A 19,115-nucleotide genomic window follows, 5' to 3' on the forward strand; every position below is an offset into this window, starting at 1 on the left:
GACTAATCACACTTTCTTTAATTGCAAAAAAAAAGATTGAAACTGTATCAAAATTCTAAACATCCTGTAGTTATAAATTAACAATTCGGAACAAGCAGTCTGAACAGAATCAGACCAGGATTATAAATCAGCAACTTCCTATTTACAGACCAGTGTTGGTATACAGAAAAATAATCAGAGCACGTGGGAATAGGTATAGTGTTTGTGAAGACTCTGTAGACACTCACTCAATGCTACTTCTTCCTGTGCTCTTGTAAATTCTGTTTGGTTACAGTCAGAAGATCCTTGAAATAGGACAGACAAATGGGATTTCGACACTGGGGAGAAGGCCCTCTTACCGTTTCTTTCCAAAGAAATCTTCCCTAGCAGATACTGCTAGGCACTGTGTACACTTCTCCTTTCTACCCTAAAAAGATTAGAACTATGTATCGACACAGCACCACACACCGATGGGGTAATAAGAGAAAAGGTGGATGTAAAGTATAGAAGAGGAAAGGGAACCAAATGTATGAAAAAAAATTAAAAGACTAAAGTGTAACATTAAAAATATCTACCAAAGTGAAGCCTTAGACAAAAGAAAACACATGACTTTCAAGTAGCCTCATACCAGTCAGGATGACATGTTAGGCAACTCATTTCTAAGCAATACATGTGCAGCTGCACATTTATTGAATCTTTGAATTGTGCAGTTTTCGAAACATTCAAACCAACTGTACTGCAAAATGACGTGCAGTGAATGAGTAAAAATACTGAACCTGAATGACACTGAACGATAGGTGTTTGAATTAAATGAAGTTGCAGAGCTATCATTGACGATACTGCCAGATTTGCTACGTCCAGTTATGCTCCAAGTGGTGCTCCAAGTAAGAATTAGCCACTGCCTTTCTCCTTATCTCCCCCTACAGGTCTGTGGGAGGCTAAAAAGAGGATACTGCATATTGCTAAAGTGAGGTGCAGGTCACACGCCTATTGATCATGACATGCTTGTAAGATTAAGAAGTTCTTATCTTTGATTAATAAATTACAGTCAGTGTTTCATTGAAAAATCACCCCAAGGTCACCTCAAGGTCTTGTTAGTTCCAGCTGAGCTATAAATCTCTCAGTTGAATATTACTCAGCTTGCTAAACTGAACAATTCTGGTGCTTTTAAACAAGAGGATATTTAAGAACTACTAAAATTCCTGCCAGCCCTGCAGATCACCGGCTGTCCAATTCTGAAGATCTTGATAAAATTAACATCCATCCTGCCAGCCATGTTCTTCCAATACCCTGCTCAAGAAAACAAATCTCAGTGTACTTGTCCATTCCTTGATTTATTTTATAGTATTCCTTTAAAAAACTGCCTCAGTTCATGGAGTGGATTAGTGTTAAAAGGGAGTGGAGTAGAAGTCAGGTGTTTGCACACCTAAGTACAGAATTCAGTACTGTGAAGCTGAAAAGCATCAATCTAAATGAACTATCTGAACAGAACCCAACAGCCTAAACATCCGCATAGTCACTATCTTACCTCACGAAGCTTAAAATGAGGAAAAGCAAATGACTGCAGAAATCCACCTGACTGGTAATTAAACACACACTGGCAGGATGGCCAAGGCAGTGGGTATAGGGATCAAGTGGTCAGCTCCAGCGCTTCACTGTGCAGAAATGACACACAGGCAATCACACAATTAACCACTGGTTTCAACCACGGAGACCCTGAAATAAGACACCAAGGCCAGCGACACAAAAGGAGCAAATGACAAGAAATAATTAAATGTCCCGGGAAATGTGATCAGAGAAAATGAGAGTGCTCAAACTACAGCTACTAAGCTGTAGTTAAGCATCTGGATATTGTAGGCTAATAAGAAAATACCAATGCATTTTATGCCTTTATGTCCAACCGTTAAGATATCGAACGGATATAAAATGATCTTACATATGCAGTCACACAAAAACCTTATTTTGGGTATTGGACGTGATAAAACAATTTCAAATTCCTTTCAAAAGAACAATTCTCACACTTTTTTAAACATGGCAGAGCAATCAGAAAAACCTCTCGGCTAGACATGTCCACTGTGAAACAGCTATTGAAACGGAATACAGAAATGTGATCGCAAGGTCATTTAAACTTTTTTTTCAGATTTCAGACCATTTGGGTCTGAGCTACTACACCAGCCCAACCAATTCAAGAGCTGTGCCTAGGAGTGAGATGAAATCTTTCTTAAAGCATTTTTGTACATATTGCCTTTGAGGGCAAGCGCATTTACAAAACCCTAAACATAATTTAGAATCAGGCAAGTGATGGAGGGCATTACATTGCAAGGTGATGATGAGGGCTTGAGATGGAAAGCCGTTAATCCATGCCCACCCTCCCTTCCATTCTTACCCGCCTCCCCCACCCCCCAAAAAAAGAATTCCTCCAGTCCAGTCCAGGAACAGACAAAAAAAAAATCTCAGAACCCCAAATGTCCCAGAAGTCCGCAGGAGACTGTGCAGAAGGCAGGGGGGTGAGGGCACCCATCCTGCTAGATGTAGAACTGGTGTAGTGCCAGCTGATCCATGAAAGGCCGCACCAGGTTGTCAGTAGCGAAGTAGAAGACCAGGCCAAAGGTGATGGAGATTGGCAGGGCTGGCAGGGCCTTCTTGAAGATGGCGAGGAGCAGCAACGTCAGGCACAAGCCCTGGGGAAGCAGGGATAATCCGTTATTCACTTCTGAAATGCCCAGCTGAAATCTTTCTCTTATGTTCAAGCGTAAGAACAGACAGGAATAGCCACTGCCAATGCTGCCGTTTCCCTGAAATCAGACTGAAACAGAAGAGGGACAACATCCCGCTGTCGGAAGTACAGAGGTGGACACAACACTGCTTTCTATAAAACAGAAAGTCTCAAAAGCTGAGGAATTATTGGATAACAAATGGCTAGAGCATCTACCCATGAACCTTAAAAAGAATGAAAACAGCTCCTTTAAAAAAAAGTAACTAGAACCTTTGTAAATAAAATGTTCTGCTTTTGGGATGAGCTCCTCCATTATAACAGAAAGTTTGAGTGCCATGTTATGTCGGATATTAATATTCATGTTCCCAGAATAAGCTGAAGAATATCTTGACCAAATATATATGCATAATATTTAAAACACAGTATGTAGTTTTATAGCACTGCACTGGCTGGGGATGGCAGAGGATTCTCTCTGTGATTTCAGAGATTTTACATAATCAATGACAACAAATACATTTCTAGCTATAGATAGCAACAGATATTTTTATGGAGCAAGACAGAATGCATTCTCAGAAAGCTTTTGACAAAGCTCCACACAAAGCATTCTTGCACTGAGAGCTGCAGGAATTCAAGATCATTTATACATTTGGATTAATGACTGTTAAATGGGCAGAAGACAGACAGTACTTATAACAGGAGCTCACTCTGACTGGAGTGAGGGCACTAGTGGAGTACTGCTACTATTCCCATTTTATACCACTGATTTAATCTCTGTTACAATAAGAAAAAGTGTCAGGCCTACAATGATACAAAAGTAGGTGGAGAAGCAAAAACTATTTCAACAATGCAAGTGATTCAGGGAGACAGACACTATTCAGGGCAGGCAAATAAACTATAATATGGATAATTGCAATGTTGTATGTGCAGGTAACAGGAATGTTAGATTTTAAATAGGATGGTGCTGAGACAAAAGAAACAATACACAAAGAAAAAAAATAGGAATTTATGTTGACTCATCACTTTGCTGAGGTCCACAGTGCAGTGAAGAAACAAAAGGCCAACAATATCCATATACAGACAACGCCTACCATTTAAAAAAAAGATGTTTAAAATGATACAATCCCACCAGTGAGCCTGGAAACGTGTTTTCAGTTCTGCTCACAACTTTACAAGACAAATAATCGATGCTCTACAGGCAGTACAACCAAGAGCAACACGACTTGCTCTTCAAGGCATGGAAATGACACATTTAGACAAGCCTGGAATGCGGAAGATTATTTGGAGTCTTGATTCAGCAAGGCAGGATTCACGAGCGAATCCACGGACTATCTCTCAGGATCCCAGCCACCGCGAGGACTGGTGAACACTAAAGTGGAAATGAAGGTTAGGGTAAAACGCACCAGCCCGGCACGAGGCGGGATACTCACGATCAGAATGGCCACGAAGCAGGCCAGCGTGGTGTTCCAGTCCCCGCTGGCCGTGGCTGAGGCCTTGCCCACCAGCACGCTGTAGAAGATGAAGTCCCCCAGGCCCAGCTTCACACCCCCTGGAAGACAAAGCGCGTCGGCGTCACCCAACCCCAGCTCTTTACCAGCACTCGGAGAACTCTCACATCCCAGCTTCTGCGGGGTACTTGTGTGCTCTGGCTAGGAAATATAGGAGAAGCCCAAAAGGCCTTTAAATGCCCACACATTAGAGCTTGAGAAATGAACCACTTCTTTTCCCAAAAGAAAGTAAGACGCTTTCCTAACAACGTTCAAGTCACCATCCCCATGAAGTTGGGAAGATGTAAAGGAAAGAAAATCCCCCCCCCCCCAAAAAATAAGATGAGGATACATTTCAAAGCAGGTAAAGGCAGTTGTGAACAAATTGCTTTGCAAGAAGCACTATTTGTATCCTTAGCCTGAGCAAGCAGCAAGTCCCACTGAAACAGGGAACCATAACAAACATTACAGCCTCTCAGCCTAATCATAGCCCAGGGAGGGGTTTTACCCAATATTTGGGCTTTTAAGTACAGACAGAGATAGGAGCCTAGTAATTTCCACAAATTAAGAGTTCTTAATCTTTTATTACCAACTGTCCTTTCTGTGCCAGGACTCCACCCCTCTGCATAAGGCTTTACATTCCACAGTTTGGGAATATGCAAGAGTGCACAGGCCCCTCAGAAGAACTCCAGCCCAGACCTGTGAGGAAGTCACTCCTTTCATTTGCAAGCTCATTTGATTCCTGTAAGTCACGGCACAGCTCTACACCTTCTGAACTAAAACAGGGAGTTTCATACCCAGGTGTGAACCAGGTACTCCACAGGTATACAGGTATCCCACAATGAAAACTAAAGGAAAAATAACTCAGTTTTCGATTAAAATAGTAGGATTTGTGGGGAAAAAAAGAAGCTCTGTAATTTATTACTTTTACTGGGGAATGCATTGAGATATCTTTGGATTAGAGAAACAGTCGTATTTTGTATGTTCTATGAGAGTTAAAATTTTCACTGGCTATTTCATAACAACATAACAAATTTGACCGAGGGATTGAATACACTCTTTGCTTAACTGAACTTCAATGAAATTGTTAAAACCCTATTTTGACCTGAACTGGAAAGAAAGTTTATTAACTCTCCATATCTAGGGATTTAAAGAAAAAATACTGAAAAAGAACATGGATTAATTATGACTTGTACATAAACAGCTGTCAATGTGGTGGACTATTTCAAGTATTTTGGGCACAGTGTTTTAGATTTTTTTTAATGAACTGATTTAACATTTCACAATAGCACTTACTACAGTATATGATACACCTAAACAAGCGATTATACCTCAGCACCCAACAGCACATGCTAACCTTGGTGCACTTCTGGCAGCATGCTGAACATATGACTGGAGAAGATCTAGCTAGCTCTCTCGGAGCAGAGATTTTTCTTCCACGAAGGAGAAACAAGTGTTTTTTAAAAACATCCAAACACTTGCAGCTCTTCTTAAATACTGCTGCATCCTGTCCTTGTCGGCAGATTCGTTTCTTCTGCATTAATGGTCCTTTTATGTAACACTTTCCTGTTACATTTTAAAATGTTTTGGCTAGCTGGACTGCAATATTCTTCAAGTTTAAGCTTAACCTGAGTGTGAAAGTGAGTGAAGAGGGAAGAGTGAAACTTTGAGGGAATCTATCTTTATTCAACTCATTTATTCTCCATGTCTTGAACCGTACGTTCATTAATATTTACAACCAAAGCAACGTACAGCCATCATAATAAAGAGAAGGTCTATCATAAAGTGTGTTTGACACATGCTAGACCTTCTAAGCTTCAGAGGAAAACTTGGGTTCTGTTTTAAGACAATGTTAATGAAGCTTAACATAAACAACAAAATTGTGTTTTTGTTTAAATTACATTTGATGCAGCCATGAATTTAGTAACAAGGATATTGGGAGATCTTCTTCAGTATCCATTGTTTATACAAATTAACTTACAGTTTACAACAGAAGTGAGGAGACTGATTTGTATTTTTAATTAGCTTTGTCTAGTGCAAGTTTTAAATCTTAAATCACGGCTGAAATCCAATACCTGAGAATAGTAACACTATAGATATGAGTTTCCATAAAAGCCCGACTATTGTCTGTAGGGGGTAAGTTATTTCAAGGTGTACTTATTACATTTATCACCCACTCTAGAATAAACTTAATCAGGTACTTCCAGGATTCTTTTTTGAAGGATTTTTTCCCCACAATTATTCTATTATAAATCCACACATTCTCAGGCTCAAGTCAAGTCTAAAAACCACGCTGCTGCACCCAGGAGAGAATGTACACAGGAAGTGCAGATGAACTCCTCCAACCTGCCCACCTTTGAGCTTCAGCGCCAAGGAAACCACAAGCCCAGAGGAATCTGGATGACTACATCCACCATTACCCTTGCCAACACTCTGCTACTTGCGCTCTGCTGCTTAAGGAATCCTGGCCACAGCGACTCGTGTCGGCTAGTCACCTGGCTCGAACCCTTGACACCTGCATTATAGTGCTCAACCTGCAGTTACTTCACCCCTCCTGAATGAAGAGGCCCATTGGCCCCAGTAAGGCAAGCCTAGCCTGCTGACTCCTGACAAGCCTCCACTATGTACACAGGCCTCCACCCAGGAACTGAGAAGGTGACCATTTTAATCCTGGGGTGAAGCTCTCACCTCGGATAGAATTCACTGACACACAGAAATACAGTTGAAAATTTACAGCCTGGTGGACAAAATGGTAGTCCAACAGTCACATTTAGGATGAAAAGGTGCATAACTGAGAAACAAATTCAAACACAATTAAGAAACACAAATGAGAACAGCACTAGGCACTTTCTGTACATGGGACGTGCCATCCCCTTCGTGGGAATACGACTCGGAAGTCCACTCAAAAAGGACCTGCTGTGCATAAGCCTGCATTGCTCCTGATGTGAAAGGGGCGTCTGACCAAACCACATGTGAATGCAAGCACGGGTCAGGGATGAGTTAATATTGTCACGGTAAGAAATGTGTGTAGCAGCAAAGTGAACCCATTGCTATCCCAGCATCACTTACTCTCCTCCGAATCATCGGTCTGGATGGCCGGCGGTCGGGCAGGTGGCATCTCCTGGGCATATCGACGGGACTCTTCAGTGGACTCCATGTGCCTCTGCGAGTCATCCTGGTTGCCCCTCCAGTTTGGGGAAAACCCCCCGTCGTCTTCATTCTCTTGATCCTGAGCAGGGGTTGCTGGGAGAAGAAGGGGAGCCATCATTACAAGTCAAACAGGACACCACAGTTAAAATAAATACAAGGCCAGATTCCAGGGCTCCTAAGCGCCACAGCCAGTAAAGGCTTATGCTGGGGGAACATATTAAGGCTTACAGTAGCGATACTGCCAACTTTAGCTTGCGCTCTGCCTGTGATCTAGATTCCCCAAGTACAACTGGCTGTGCCAGTGGTCTGAAGGCTCAAGGTGGTCTGAAGCTCAAGAACAGGTTGAGCTTGCATTGCAGTGCAACATGATACTTGATTCAATGATCTCTGAAAGTTGCAATCCCTCCAAAACGTCTCATCTGTTGTTCTGTCCCCAGACTTACAGTGCAGTAGAATGATGCTTGAAGGCAATAACAAAATAATGAAAGAAGGTGAATTTCAACACAGAACCCACATTCCATTTCCCTGTTCTATGCACTATTCTCCTTAGGGATATATTAGGTAGAAGCAAGTTTTGCAATCAGTAGCCGATATTTAATCCCAAAGCACTTTGGGATAAGTTATACTGCACCCCTGTATTGGACAAGGTTTATAGGATGGTTGATAAGATTAGCATCCACATGAACAGAATGTCCTCTTTCCTCTAAACAGGGTAAAAACATGACAGGAAACTGCAACACAGATTTCAAACTAGCTGAAGATTAACTGGAACCTGTGTAATTACCAAGAACATGGTGATGAGTACTCCTTTCAGACATGAGCCAAACAAGACCGTTTTTTGAAGATGAAGGTCATTTCTTAAAGAAGATTTTCAATTATAAATTAGATGAATCAGTAACTGCAAAGATCAACGTCACAGGCTGGAGAACTCAGCAGTATACGGACTTAATGATTCACAACAGAGAAAAGGCCTCTCTTTAGGATAATGTGAGATAAAGAATTTACATTTTCACTTGAATATTTCTAAGATAAAAATAAAAGTCAAGCATATCAAACAAACTCTTGCAAAAAAAATCTCAGTGTTTTAGCACTCTGACCATGCACAGCAGCTTTACCTTAGAAAATTGATATTTTGGTTTGAGGAAACATGCTTGTTATAAAATTGCTCCACTTGGAATTTCAGATTATGTTTTTTCCACATCTTGAAAGCGGCATTGAGAGCAAGGATAAGCAGGCAGACATTTCTACCACTTGGCCAGGTTCAGGCCACTCAGTGTTTAACACCACAGGCTACAAAGTTCCATACGAGACACTCAACAGATATTGGGAGGAGAATTGTGAGTGTGCACGCACAGGCTGTGTGAGCAAGACAACCCCGTCAACTAATCCTGCCCTCCCCTCGGTGGCACACAGCCAGTTGTACACCATCACGTGGGGATGACGGTGAGCCCAGTCCAAGTCTGCTGTTGGCATGACCCAGAATCGAACCCACGACCACAGAGCTCAACCTGTGATCGGTCAAAAGCAAGTAGAGGCCTCACAGCACCTGTTTAAACACCTCTTTCTGAGGTAACCTCAAATCGTATCAAAGGAGCAAATTGGTGATAAAAACAGGAAAAATAAAGTTGACCCCTTTTGGACAAAAAAAAAAAGAATGTGTAAAACTATTATGAAACAGGTTAAAAAAGATTTTTAACAGGAAATAAAAAGGGCTCCCATCAGCAGGCGACGCAGACTGTCTGTGTGTTCTAGACGATTCCCATCTGCTTCCTAATTTGTAATTTTCCCCAAGTCGGATTGTTCCACATCTATCCGCCACTAAACAGAAAGAACTATTCAGTCTGCTCCTCTGGCCCTCTTTGCTGTTCAGGTCTCTCTGGGAAAAACTATTTCAACAGTGGCCACAGTAACAAGGAGGTAGTGTTTTATTTAAAGGGGTTGACTGCGATCAAACAGGTAATCACATTTACCTGCATACCAGCCCTTAAAGCAATGACTCACCTTGGTCATCCAGTTCTGAGGAATTCGGTTCTTCCTTTTTCTTAGCCTGTGATTCACCATCTGCCATGCCCACCAGCCACACCATGGTCGCTGATTAGAAAATACAGTCAAATTGTCACTGCAGAGCTCTCTTAACAGTGCATGCTTAGTAAGTGCCACCTTGGCACTCCAAATTACAGCCAGGTGTAAAACCAACCCAGTACATTGCAGTTGAGGACCAGCTAAGAGAGCTTAAGAAATGTCTAAACCATTTATCTTTTCAATTAATTTATGCAGTAAGAATATTATCAATACTATGGCCTTTTTCTGAACAGTCTTTTAAAAAATGACTCAATTTTAATAACAGTAAGCCCTTTTAAGATAAACACTTGATCAGAAATTGCATTGTAGTTTCATTTTGAAAGCGGAACTGAAAATGTGACGATTTCACAGTGCTTGAGAAAATGATGTAATTTGTATGCATTATCAGCCCGTAGAAAGTGCAGTTTACCTTACTTAAGAAGTAGATAAGAAAATGTTCTAATATTTTCACCTAGGACTTGGCAGTGAGCCCCTAAATTTTTAAACTTTGGCACACATTTGCACCTGGAAATTAAATAGCTCAGAGCCTATCATATAAGTTAAGTTAAAAACATAATATACAGTTTATCATGTTAGACACTTTACTTTTCTGGTGGCTTGCACAAGTAATTCAGGTATAAATACGGCTTTAAATAGTGCAGCAGTGACCAAGTCTTCCTCTTTATCTGCTTCTCTTTAAACCCTGGCAAGTCATGTAATAAGTAGTGTTTATATCATTCAAAGAGTGAAGTGATCGGGAACACATTGACGCACTAATCTGCAAAACCAAACTCTCCTTAGCCTTTCAAGTACATGCCTGGGTAGACCCTCACCCTAATTGTGCCAAGCTTCACTGCTAGGGCATCACAAGCTATGAAGAAGCAGTATCTGATGGATCAAGTCTCATTTACCGATAAGAACTCTTTTTACTCTCACTTAAAGGTTGAGCGAACACCCATAAGGACATAAGAAAGGAAGAGGAAGAGAGCTGACCCATTTTTCCACCCTATGGATAAACAGTCAAACATGTATAAGTCATCTTGTCATGAGCTGTACAAACACTTCAGACCCAATCTGTTTTTGCCTGCATTATCTCAGTGAGTGGTTTCTCAAGTTCCACGTGGACACCCACTCACTGGTAATGTGATGCTAGAGCAGAAATCATGTATTCTGAGTCTACTGACCCCTCTTAGTAGCAATGTGCTTCACCGTAGCCCTCAAGACACAATAACACGCTCATATAACTACAGAACTGACCACAAGCAGTTAGCACAAGCAACCAGGGACACAGATGCGCACATGAAAACATATCTGAAAATGTTCTTTCCAAGAGTGGGCAGTCCCTTGTCCTTAATTTCAATGTCAGCTACAGTAGTATCTGCAATATTGTCAAGGATCTTTGTAAGTCATGGACAAGATATTCTTAAACAGATCTATTAATGAAGGAAACCAATATTATAGAGATTTGCATTTCTGGGCACCAAACAGCTTCTAAAAATAAGCTGTAAATTCAGGATGTGAGTCAGTCCTTCTGTGTATCTGTAGGTCTTATATAGGTCTATTCCTTTCAGCCATAACATAATACTTGATTTTTGCAAGGTATTTATTTTCGATCATTTGTGCTGTTGGCAAATGTGGCGCTAAGCTGTGTCGCTGAAAGCTCGAGAGGAGGAACTTGAGTAACACTCAAGTATTAGCGCGTGCTGTATCGACATAGCTAGGTACATAGGCTACGCATTTGACACAAACTAATTTTATTAAAACAGAAAATATGACAACCCGTCTCAAGTAACAATTAAGTAAATTAAAGATGAAAAATTTACTTAATTTACCTAATTATTCAATTTTTAATGCCCAATTTTTCAGTGCACACAACAAATCTCCAGGGTCATCTGGCGTACCACCTGGGGGCGCTCCGCGTACCACAGTTTGAGGACCACTGGCCTAGGCCTAAGCCTAAGCCTAACTCACAGGAGTAAATGAGGGCCGGGAAAATGGGTTCATTCCTCTCCTGCGCTGTCTCCACCAGCATTCTCAGGGGACCCTTTGGGCACAGCACTGCGATCAGGTCTGCGGATGGGGAGGGAGAAAGGGCAGAGTGAGCACAGAGTTAGCTTTTTCCACAGCTCCTCCTCAGAAGCACATCGGCACACTAAATCGCAAACCTCCCACTCTCCTCAGCCCTCTAAGTACGGGCCTGGGTAGACCCGTCACATTTTAAGAATTATTTTCCAAAGCACCCCTTATGTATTTCAATTTTACGGCAAAGTTCAGTAACGCTACAAAGAACTGAGGTGAGCTTTTAGAGGTTCACTAAACATTTCTGTAGAAAGAATAAAATCTTCCTGTTTCAATACCATGTCAGCGTATTCCAGACACAACCTACTGAAATAGAGGCTACCTTCACCAAAGGTTTTAGTTTTCAAGTCCCTAAAGAAAAATTCAAAATAAACTTTAGTACACCCCTCTCAACATAATACACATTCTACAATAGATTCTGTTTTCTGTGAACTCTTTATTCTTATGTACAGCCTGACCTCCTTAGTTTGGCACACAGGAAACATTTTTATGTGTAACCTTTTAGTGCACCTCAGCATTCATAATTATTTTAATTTAACTCTAAAGACTTCTTGGTTACATCAACATAATTTTGCTGTTCCCAGAGCTATTCCTGTTCCCTAAGAGTTTCTCCAAACCATGTAGCGTTATCTTATATAAACACGACAAAAACCTTGCCAAAACAAACAAAATCAAAGCAGATTATTAACATTTTCAGTTTTTTACACCATCTCCACTGCCACAGACCTCTGAAAAAAACAGGAATAACCATTTCTGAAAATGTATCAAGTTTGAATCACTGAACACTGATTAGGAAAAAGGCAGGGATGTTTTCATAGCCTGAACATAACCCCAAACACTCAATTAAGGGAAATGGGGAAAATAGAAAAAAAACCCTAATTGCAGACAAAACCTCTTCATTCAACCTCAAAGTGAGCCGCTGCTAACAGTATGAAGAGCATATTTACCTACCCATCTACACCAAAGAGCTGAAATGTGAATGTTAAGAAAGTTTTTACTAATGGCTATGAACATAAATCCTGTCAATGTGACAAGTTTGGGATTAACTGATTAGGGCTCTCAGAGAGATACACTGCCGATCCAATTGGTGATGCCTTGCCTGTCAGGCACTGTGGAGACTGCAGTTTCACATGAGTAATGGCCCTGCCCTTAGGCGTGTCCCAAGGCAGTATGGGAGTTGTGGCTGTTCATTTGTGGCACTTGGTACTAGCAATTCCAAACTGTTACAGAAAAACAAATGGCAATTCCAAATTAAAACAAAAAGTCAAAATTGGTTGACTTTGGTCAAAATTGGTTCAACTGGGCTATGACATTACTGTGCAGGGACCATCATGAACGGCAAGCTGAGCTCCAAGTGCAGGTGCTCACAGGGACTCGGAGGAGTTCGGGGGAGGTGAGGCGGACTTGCCGTGGAGGAGAAAAATATGCAGCTCAAAGGGAAAGTGGTGAGAAAAAAGCTCCCTGCCTAGTTAGTGCCCTACAGTGACTGAATAAAGAAAAGTAGTACTTCAGTTCAAGGAAGAGAAACCGAGTGTTAGCTCAATGTTGGAGCGCTGATCCAACCGGAGCTTGAGCTCAATTGGCTGATGAGGGTGCACCACGTTGATCAATTAAAGGGGCTGGGAGACGCATGTGAGTGAGTCTGCACGGGGTTAGACTCGAGCCAAGTCCCTGTGCGAACACCGGGACAAGAGCCGCTAAACAGCCCAGGCGTAACAATTCCTAAACCTTTGACCGCTGTGTGAAATTCAGGCTGAGTTGAGCTCAGCCCCGGCCTCTCACCATAGACGGAGATGACGGCCAGAATGAGCCACGCCGTCCACTCGGGGAGGTACTTGATGAAGACCAGGGCCATGAGGGCGCTGATCATGATGAGGTAGGCCTGCTGGAGCCGCAGGGGGCCCTTCCAGTGGATACAGATCATCCCCACCACCCCGAAATTCCAGATGATCACTGCCAGCGTGATGTAGTCCATGCCCACGTTGTAGGTTTTGAACACCTCGCTGCCGACGACACACAGAGCAGTCAGTGCAAGGCAGTCAATGCTTTTGGCTAACTAACCAATGGAGGTTAGGACAGGACTTGACTAAGGAGACCTGCTTTTTAACCGATTTGTTTCCTACAAATAATTGTTCTACACAGCGTCAACAAACAAGTTGAACATGTAGAACAAGCTTATGAAATTCTGGATTTTATTACCACTCTACTACGTTATCTGCTACAAACACAAGAAGGTTATTGGCCAGAACATTAATCACTTACATGCTTTGGAAACCCCAAATTATGTAGCCTAAGGCAGCCACATTCATTATAGAGGGAATGCCAGTACCAGCTTAAACCTTTTTAAAACATTTTTAAAGACAATAATTGAGGTTTCCCACCATTCTAATCAGTAAAATGCCCACTCATAATAATTGTGCTTTTGGTTCCCTTTCAGAAAAAAACCTGATTTACTGCACAATGCTAAAATTATTTAGTGGTGTTGTATAAAACTGAAAAGGAGAGGTGTTCTCAAACACAGAGGATGGCCATGTGTCAGAACAGCTTAGTTTGATCATTTCCAACTGTAGAATCTACAGAGGATAACATGGACAGACGCATGTTTTAAATGTAATTCAGGAATCAGAACGGTCAAATTTAGGGGAGAAAATGTCACCGAACCCGGCGTCCACAGTCTCATGACAGGAACACCCATTCTCATCTGCGGTCCTGCAGTAGCAGAAAAGGCACATTGTAGTTTACTGCAAGGAGGCAGAACCAGCTTACCCCAGGTAGATGAAAGAGAAGAAGAAAAGCAGCAGCAGGGAAGAGATGATGAGCCAGCCGTGGATCACCTGCACAGAGAGCACAACAGGCTGTGAGCAGACCACACTGCACACAGGAGACACTCAGGCACAGCCCTGTCTTCGCCTGCCAGACCACGACGAGCACGTGCAGAAACACATCACAAACAGAAAAAAGGTCATCGTTTGTGCTAAAGGTGAGTCTGTGTAATAAATGCGAATGTGTTCATAGACAGAATATGCACAATTTCTAACAATTTCGAACTTTGCTTTTTCATCATTAATAACTATCTTTATTGAAGACCAGCAGTAGAAACCCTCCTGTCCTCTGGGTTGAGAAACAGCCCTAACACCGGTCATTTTCTTTTTGATCCCTACACCCACGACACATCTTTCAGCTGCTGTTAAAATGCAATTCTAACATCCAGTCAATGATGCACAGAAATCATGTTGCGTTGAAAAGGTACAGCAATCCATTTTACTTCACAATATTTTTAAAGGAATTGTTCTCAGATTAGAGCTCATTTTAAAGTTCAAGACGACTTTGCAAAACAACATTCCTCCAAAATGCGGGAGACTTACAATTTTTTTTAATTGATACTGAAAGGCATGAAAAGACATGTTTTTTCTTTTGCTGCTCAATCCATTCTCAGTTTATACTGCTGAACCATGACCAGAAATTTCCTTTAATGGCAGTGTTAACAACCAGTATTACTGAGGCTTTAAATGCTTTTTAGCCGAAAACATTTCCTTTGGGTTTATCACCGCTTTGTGTGGGCTCCGTGAAATTGTCTAGTTTCTCTCTTAAGTGTTGTTCCTCTGACTGTGCCCTGCATTTTGAATGCCACTTGCACAGTGGGCTGGCCAGAAACACAGTAGTACATTCACAGTTTTTTTTTTTGTTTCTTTGTTCATTGGAAGGAGTTGGGAAAGGATTGTTTTTTTTATCCCAAACACTGGGAACAGAAAACACAACAATTCAGTGTCTTTTAAGTGTCTGTGTATCCTATAGCCTGGAGGTTACCTCTTCCTTTCCTGGCCGTTACAACAGCTGACTGTCTTCAGGAGCTCACAGGGTGTGGAGATCAGGCAGCTGAAATCCTTGTTTTACAGCCTCCAGTAGGGCATCTACAAGTTTGGGTGTGATCATTAAGGGCTCTGTTTAGCATCCAGAATGCCGTTTGTGTCCCAGGGTAGCAGAGAAAAAAGGAACAGACGGTGTTTCGATGCATATATTTTGGAGACAAATGTGTTGGTAAAATTCACCTTTCTCAGCTGGTTTGGCGGTTGTCTAATATACTCCATATGAGTGGAACTGCAATTTTTAAATCTTCCTTTGAAAATAAAGTCAGAGAGAACATTTAACCAAAATAAAGACCCACAGATGACTATTACAAAGACAAAGTGTTACCATCCCTGTGATGATAGAAGCTACCTACAAAGAAAGGCACAGGAACAGCTAAACCCTGTATAGAACTACAAAACTGATAAAGGTCACTTTTCTCAAAGGAAGATTTTAAAAACAATTAGATTTCTTGGTTAGTCTTACTCACTGAAAGATATTCATTATCTTTTTTTTAGTTTATCTGCAATGCCGACACTTGTCAAGAGATTTCTCAGAACATTCAGATAATAGAGAGGAACAGGCCACTCCACCTAAATTATTGGTTCACCACCTTATTGGGTACACATCCCCTGTGTAGCAAAGTCCTTGCTGGCAAGCTTCAGAAAGCAGGAGTCTCCCTCACCTTGTAGCAGCGGTACTTGTAGAGCACAACCAGCAGCAGGGTCATGACGACGATGACGCTGATCATGATGGCTGCATTGAGGATGGAGTTCAGAGCTCGCTGCCCCACTGTCTCCGTCTCCTCGGGGAAAGGGGTGTAGATTCTGGAAGGGTACAGACAGCACAGGGTTAATTTAGCTGCCTGATGAAAATAAAATGCAATGTCCATACAGTTCTCAGACAAAAATAAACTTATTGAACCTACAGACCTACTGATGAATTTGATTTCTTAATCAATTTTTTCATTTGACTAAAGCAGAAACCCATTTATTACCACATGCAAGTATAAAATAAGTAGATGATCTATAAAAGTCACCACATATTAATATGTCAAGGTTCAAGGTTTGTGATCATACAAATACTTCAAGTAGCAGAGATCAGATACAAAGTAAAGAGTACAGCTTTTAACATTCAACAGACCTCAAACCAGTTTTCATAAGTACTCACTGAGTGCCGAAAAAGAATTATATGCTTTTGGTAATATATTTTGCAGAAAAATAGATGTTAAAGGTTTTATTTTATGGTAAAATTAAAGACCATTCTTTACATGCAAGGTTTCACATTTCACTTTCTTGTAGTGTTTTGGCACAGTACTGTGAATGATTTATAATTTCAGATGCATCTATCTTGAGGACTATAATATACTCCATATTCGTGCACTGTTGTTGAACCCTCAGTAGTGCTGTTAACATCACTTCTGTGTGAGCCTGTCTCACTTGGACAACACAAACAAAAGTGAAGCTTCACGGGCTCACAAATCTGATATATGCAGGTCTAAATGCACACCTACCCGTGTCTTTTCAAATACTCCAGACTTGAGTCTCACGTTCAAGAAAACTGCTTGAAAGACTAAGCTTGGCCATGTGTATCATTGTGTGCAGGGCTAAATGCAACATGGCAGCGAAGCTCCCAAAAGTGGCTCTAACTATAATGGTGCTCATCAGAGTGAAGCTTGAGCTTGATTATTCAGATATTACTGGTTTGCATGTGGACTACATCATAATCCAGATTTGAATGAGACTGCCTGAGTAGCAGGACACTTTTGTCTGTGTCAGTGCTGCCAGGGTCAAAGGTGGTTAGCTAGTTATGATTTTTTCAACTGTGCCATCATGCCAAATCTCTGAAAGGTTATGGTGTTTTACCATTTAGGCCTTTCTTGGGTGACATCACATCTTTTCTTCATTCCTGTTTATGTTGTTACTGTGTTTTTGTCAGACTAGTTGCACTGTAAACAGCAAGACTTCCCATCGCGCAGTGCAGAAACAGATGGAAATTATATTGAAGTTATCTCACTGCACAAACAAGAAGATGCATAAATGTTGAGGAATTGTGAATTTTACACGTTTCATTTGGCACAGTTAATTGAAATACGAGACTAACTGCAGAACCTAACCTTAAGGTGCTTTGATGACATAAGATCAACACAAAGCCCAAACCATAATATGGAGTTTGCACGATAATAGAATGAATTTTGAAATGAATTTAAACCTTCAATTGCGTTACAAGCCGTTGCCTCCACCTAGTGGATCTCTGTTGGAACTACACCTTTTGTACGTGCAACAAGAGTGCATTCGTATGAGTGTAACTGCATAAGTAACAAAAATCTATTGCCTATCCCCACAAACCTTCACCCTCATCTGCATTCTGCGCCTGACCCAACGTTCCGGACAGCTCCCAAACAAAAGGAGACACAAACATCTGTATACACCAAAAGGCAGCATCACAACGTAGAGTGGTACCTCTGCACTACAGTGCCAAAGACCGGCTATTAGACTCCAATAATGCATTTCAGTAATAGCATTGTGCCTAAGGGAGAGTATGAAAACACCATGAGAAGAGTACACTGAATTTATTCACAGACAGAAAGTAATGGGCACTGCAGCAACACTAGTCCAAAGAGTATACCAGCCTGCTGGACCTTAAGTGTTTACGTTCCTTGCTGTTTAGCAAGAGCATGCCAGCTTGAGCAATAGGTGGATTTTGCACAAAAAAAAGTAATACTTCCTTCCTGCCCTGTCGAAAGTTTTTAAAAATACAACCAAAATAGGCTGCGTGACAAAAAAATCACAGCAGTTGCCATTAGGGGAAGTAAAATTATAATTTTGCCTGAAATCAACCAAACGGCCCATCTTACCAATTCACGTGAGACAGCGGAGCTACCTTCTGCACCATCCTCAACCAAACATGATCATGGCAAATGTGAGACATACACGAAGAGAAGGGATTTACTGCATTGTTGCTGATATACTTATTTTAAATATACAAGAAGTTTTGCATGTCCAGAGTTTTCATAAAAAAGGACATTTACAAGAAAAAAAGCTAAATGCATCCTGACTGCTCATCCCATGAGTCTGCAATATAATTGTTCCGAGTAGTAAATGACAATTAGGAGTCATCTGAAAAGGACTGGTATTGCCAGATACAGTAATCAGATGGAGTAGTGCCTGTTTTAAACACAGAGGAAAATAAATGTGTATATTGCTATGAATTAATACAGTGCTAGAAAAAGCAAGTGTGTCATTCTTGGGGGGAGCAGTGGCACTGTGGCTAAGGATCTGTGCCTGTGGCTGGAAGGTTGCCAGTTCAAATCCCGCGGCTGGCAGAGGAATCCTACTCCGTTGGGCCCTTAACCCCAGCTGCTCCACGAGCGCCGTACAAATGGCTGACCCTGTGCTCTGACCCCAAGCTTCTCTCTCTCCATCTGTGTGCCTGTGTGCCTCATGGAGAGCAAGCTGGGGTATGCGAAAAGACAAATTCCTAATGCAAGAAATTGTATATGGCTAATAAAGTGATCTTATCTTATCTTTAGTCTAAATTACTTAAGATTTCCAGACATTTTTCATCACCCATCAAAGAGATAAGTCTAACCACACTGCATTACATGTAGAGAGCTCTAAAAGTGACAAGAGCTCAACATTCCTGTAAGTGTTGTCTTGATTACACAGCAGCCATGCCAGCACCACAGGGGAAACTGATTCAAAATAGTTTCTAATCTGGTTCCCCATGATGAGAGTAAAACAGATCGCTGTCTTCTGATTTTGTACACTGGAAAATCAGAGAAATCTCCCTGTCCTGGG

General features: G+C 41.4%; 1 protein-coding gene across 2 annotated transcripts in view; it reads right to left on the minus strand.

Moving 5' to 3' along the window:
- Positions 1 to 19,115, minus strand: part of psen1 (presenilin 1) — a 24,631-nt gene continuing 5,516 nt past the window's right edge. For both annotated transcript variants that reach the window (XM_088648696.1, XM_088648695.1), the window contains exons 4-11: positions 16,001 to 16,142; positions 14,236 to 14,303; positions 13,252 to 13,472; positions 11,362 to 11,460; positions 9,331 to 9,420; positions 7,249 to 7,422; positions 4,123 to 4,241; positions 1 to 2,660 (exon numbers count right to left, since the gene is read on the minus strand). In XM_088648696.1, the coding sequence (XP_088504822.1) occupies positions 2,505 to 2,660; positions 4,123 to 4,241; positions 7,249 to 7,422; positions 9,331 to 9,420; positions 11,362 to 11,460; positions 13,252 to 13,472; positions 14,236 to 14,303; positions 16,001 to 16,142 (1,069 nt within the window). In that variant the 3' untranslated portion in view covers positions 1 to 2,504. The remainder of the gene's footprint in view (positions 2,661 to 4,122; positions 4,242 to 7,248; positions 7,423 to 9,330; positions 9,421 to 11,361; positions 11,461 to 13,251; positions 13,473 to 14,235; positions 14,304 to 16,000; positions 16,143 to 19,115) is intronic.

Source organism: Lepisosteus platostomus, chromosome 10, assembly GCF_059453375.1.
Source record: "Lepisosteus platostomus isolate fLepPlt1 chromosome 10, fLepPlt1.hap1, whole genome shotgun sequence".
NCBI lineage: Eukaryota > Metazoa > Chordata > Actinopteri > Semionotiformes > Lepisosteidae > Lepisosteus > Lepisosteus platostomus.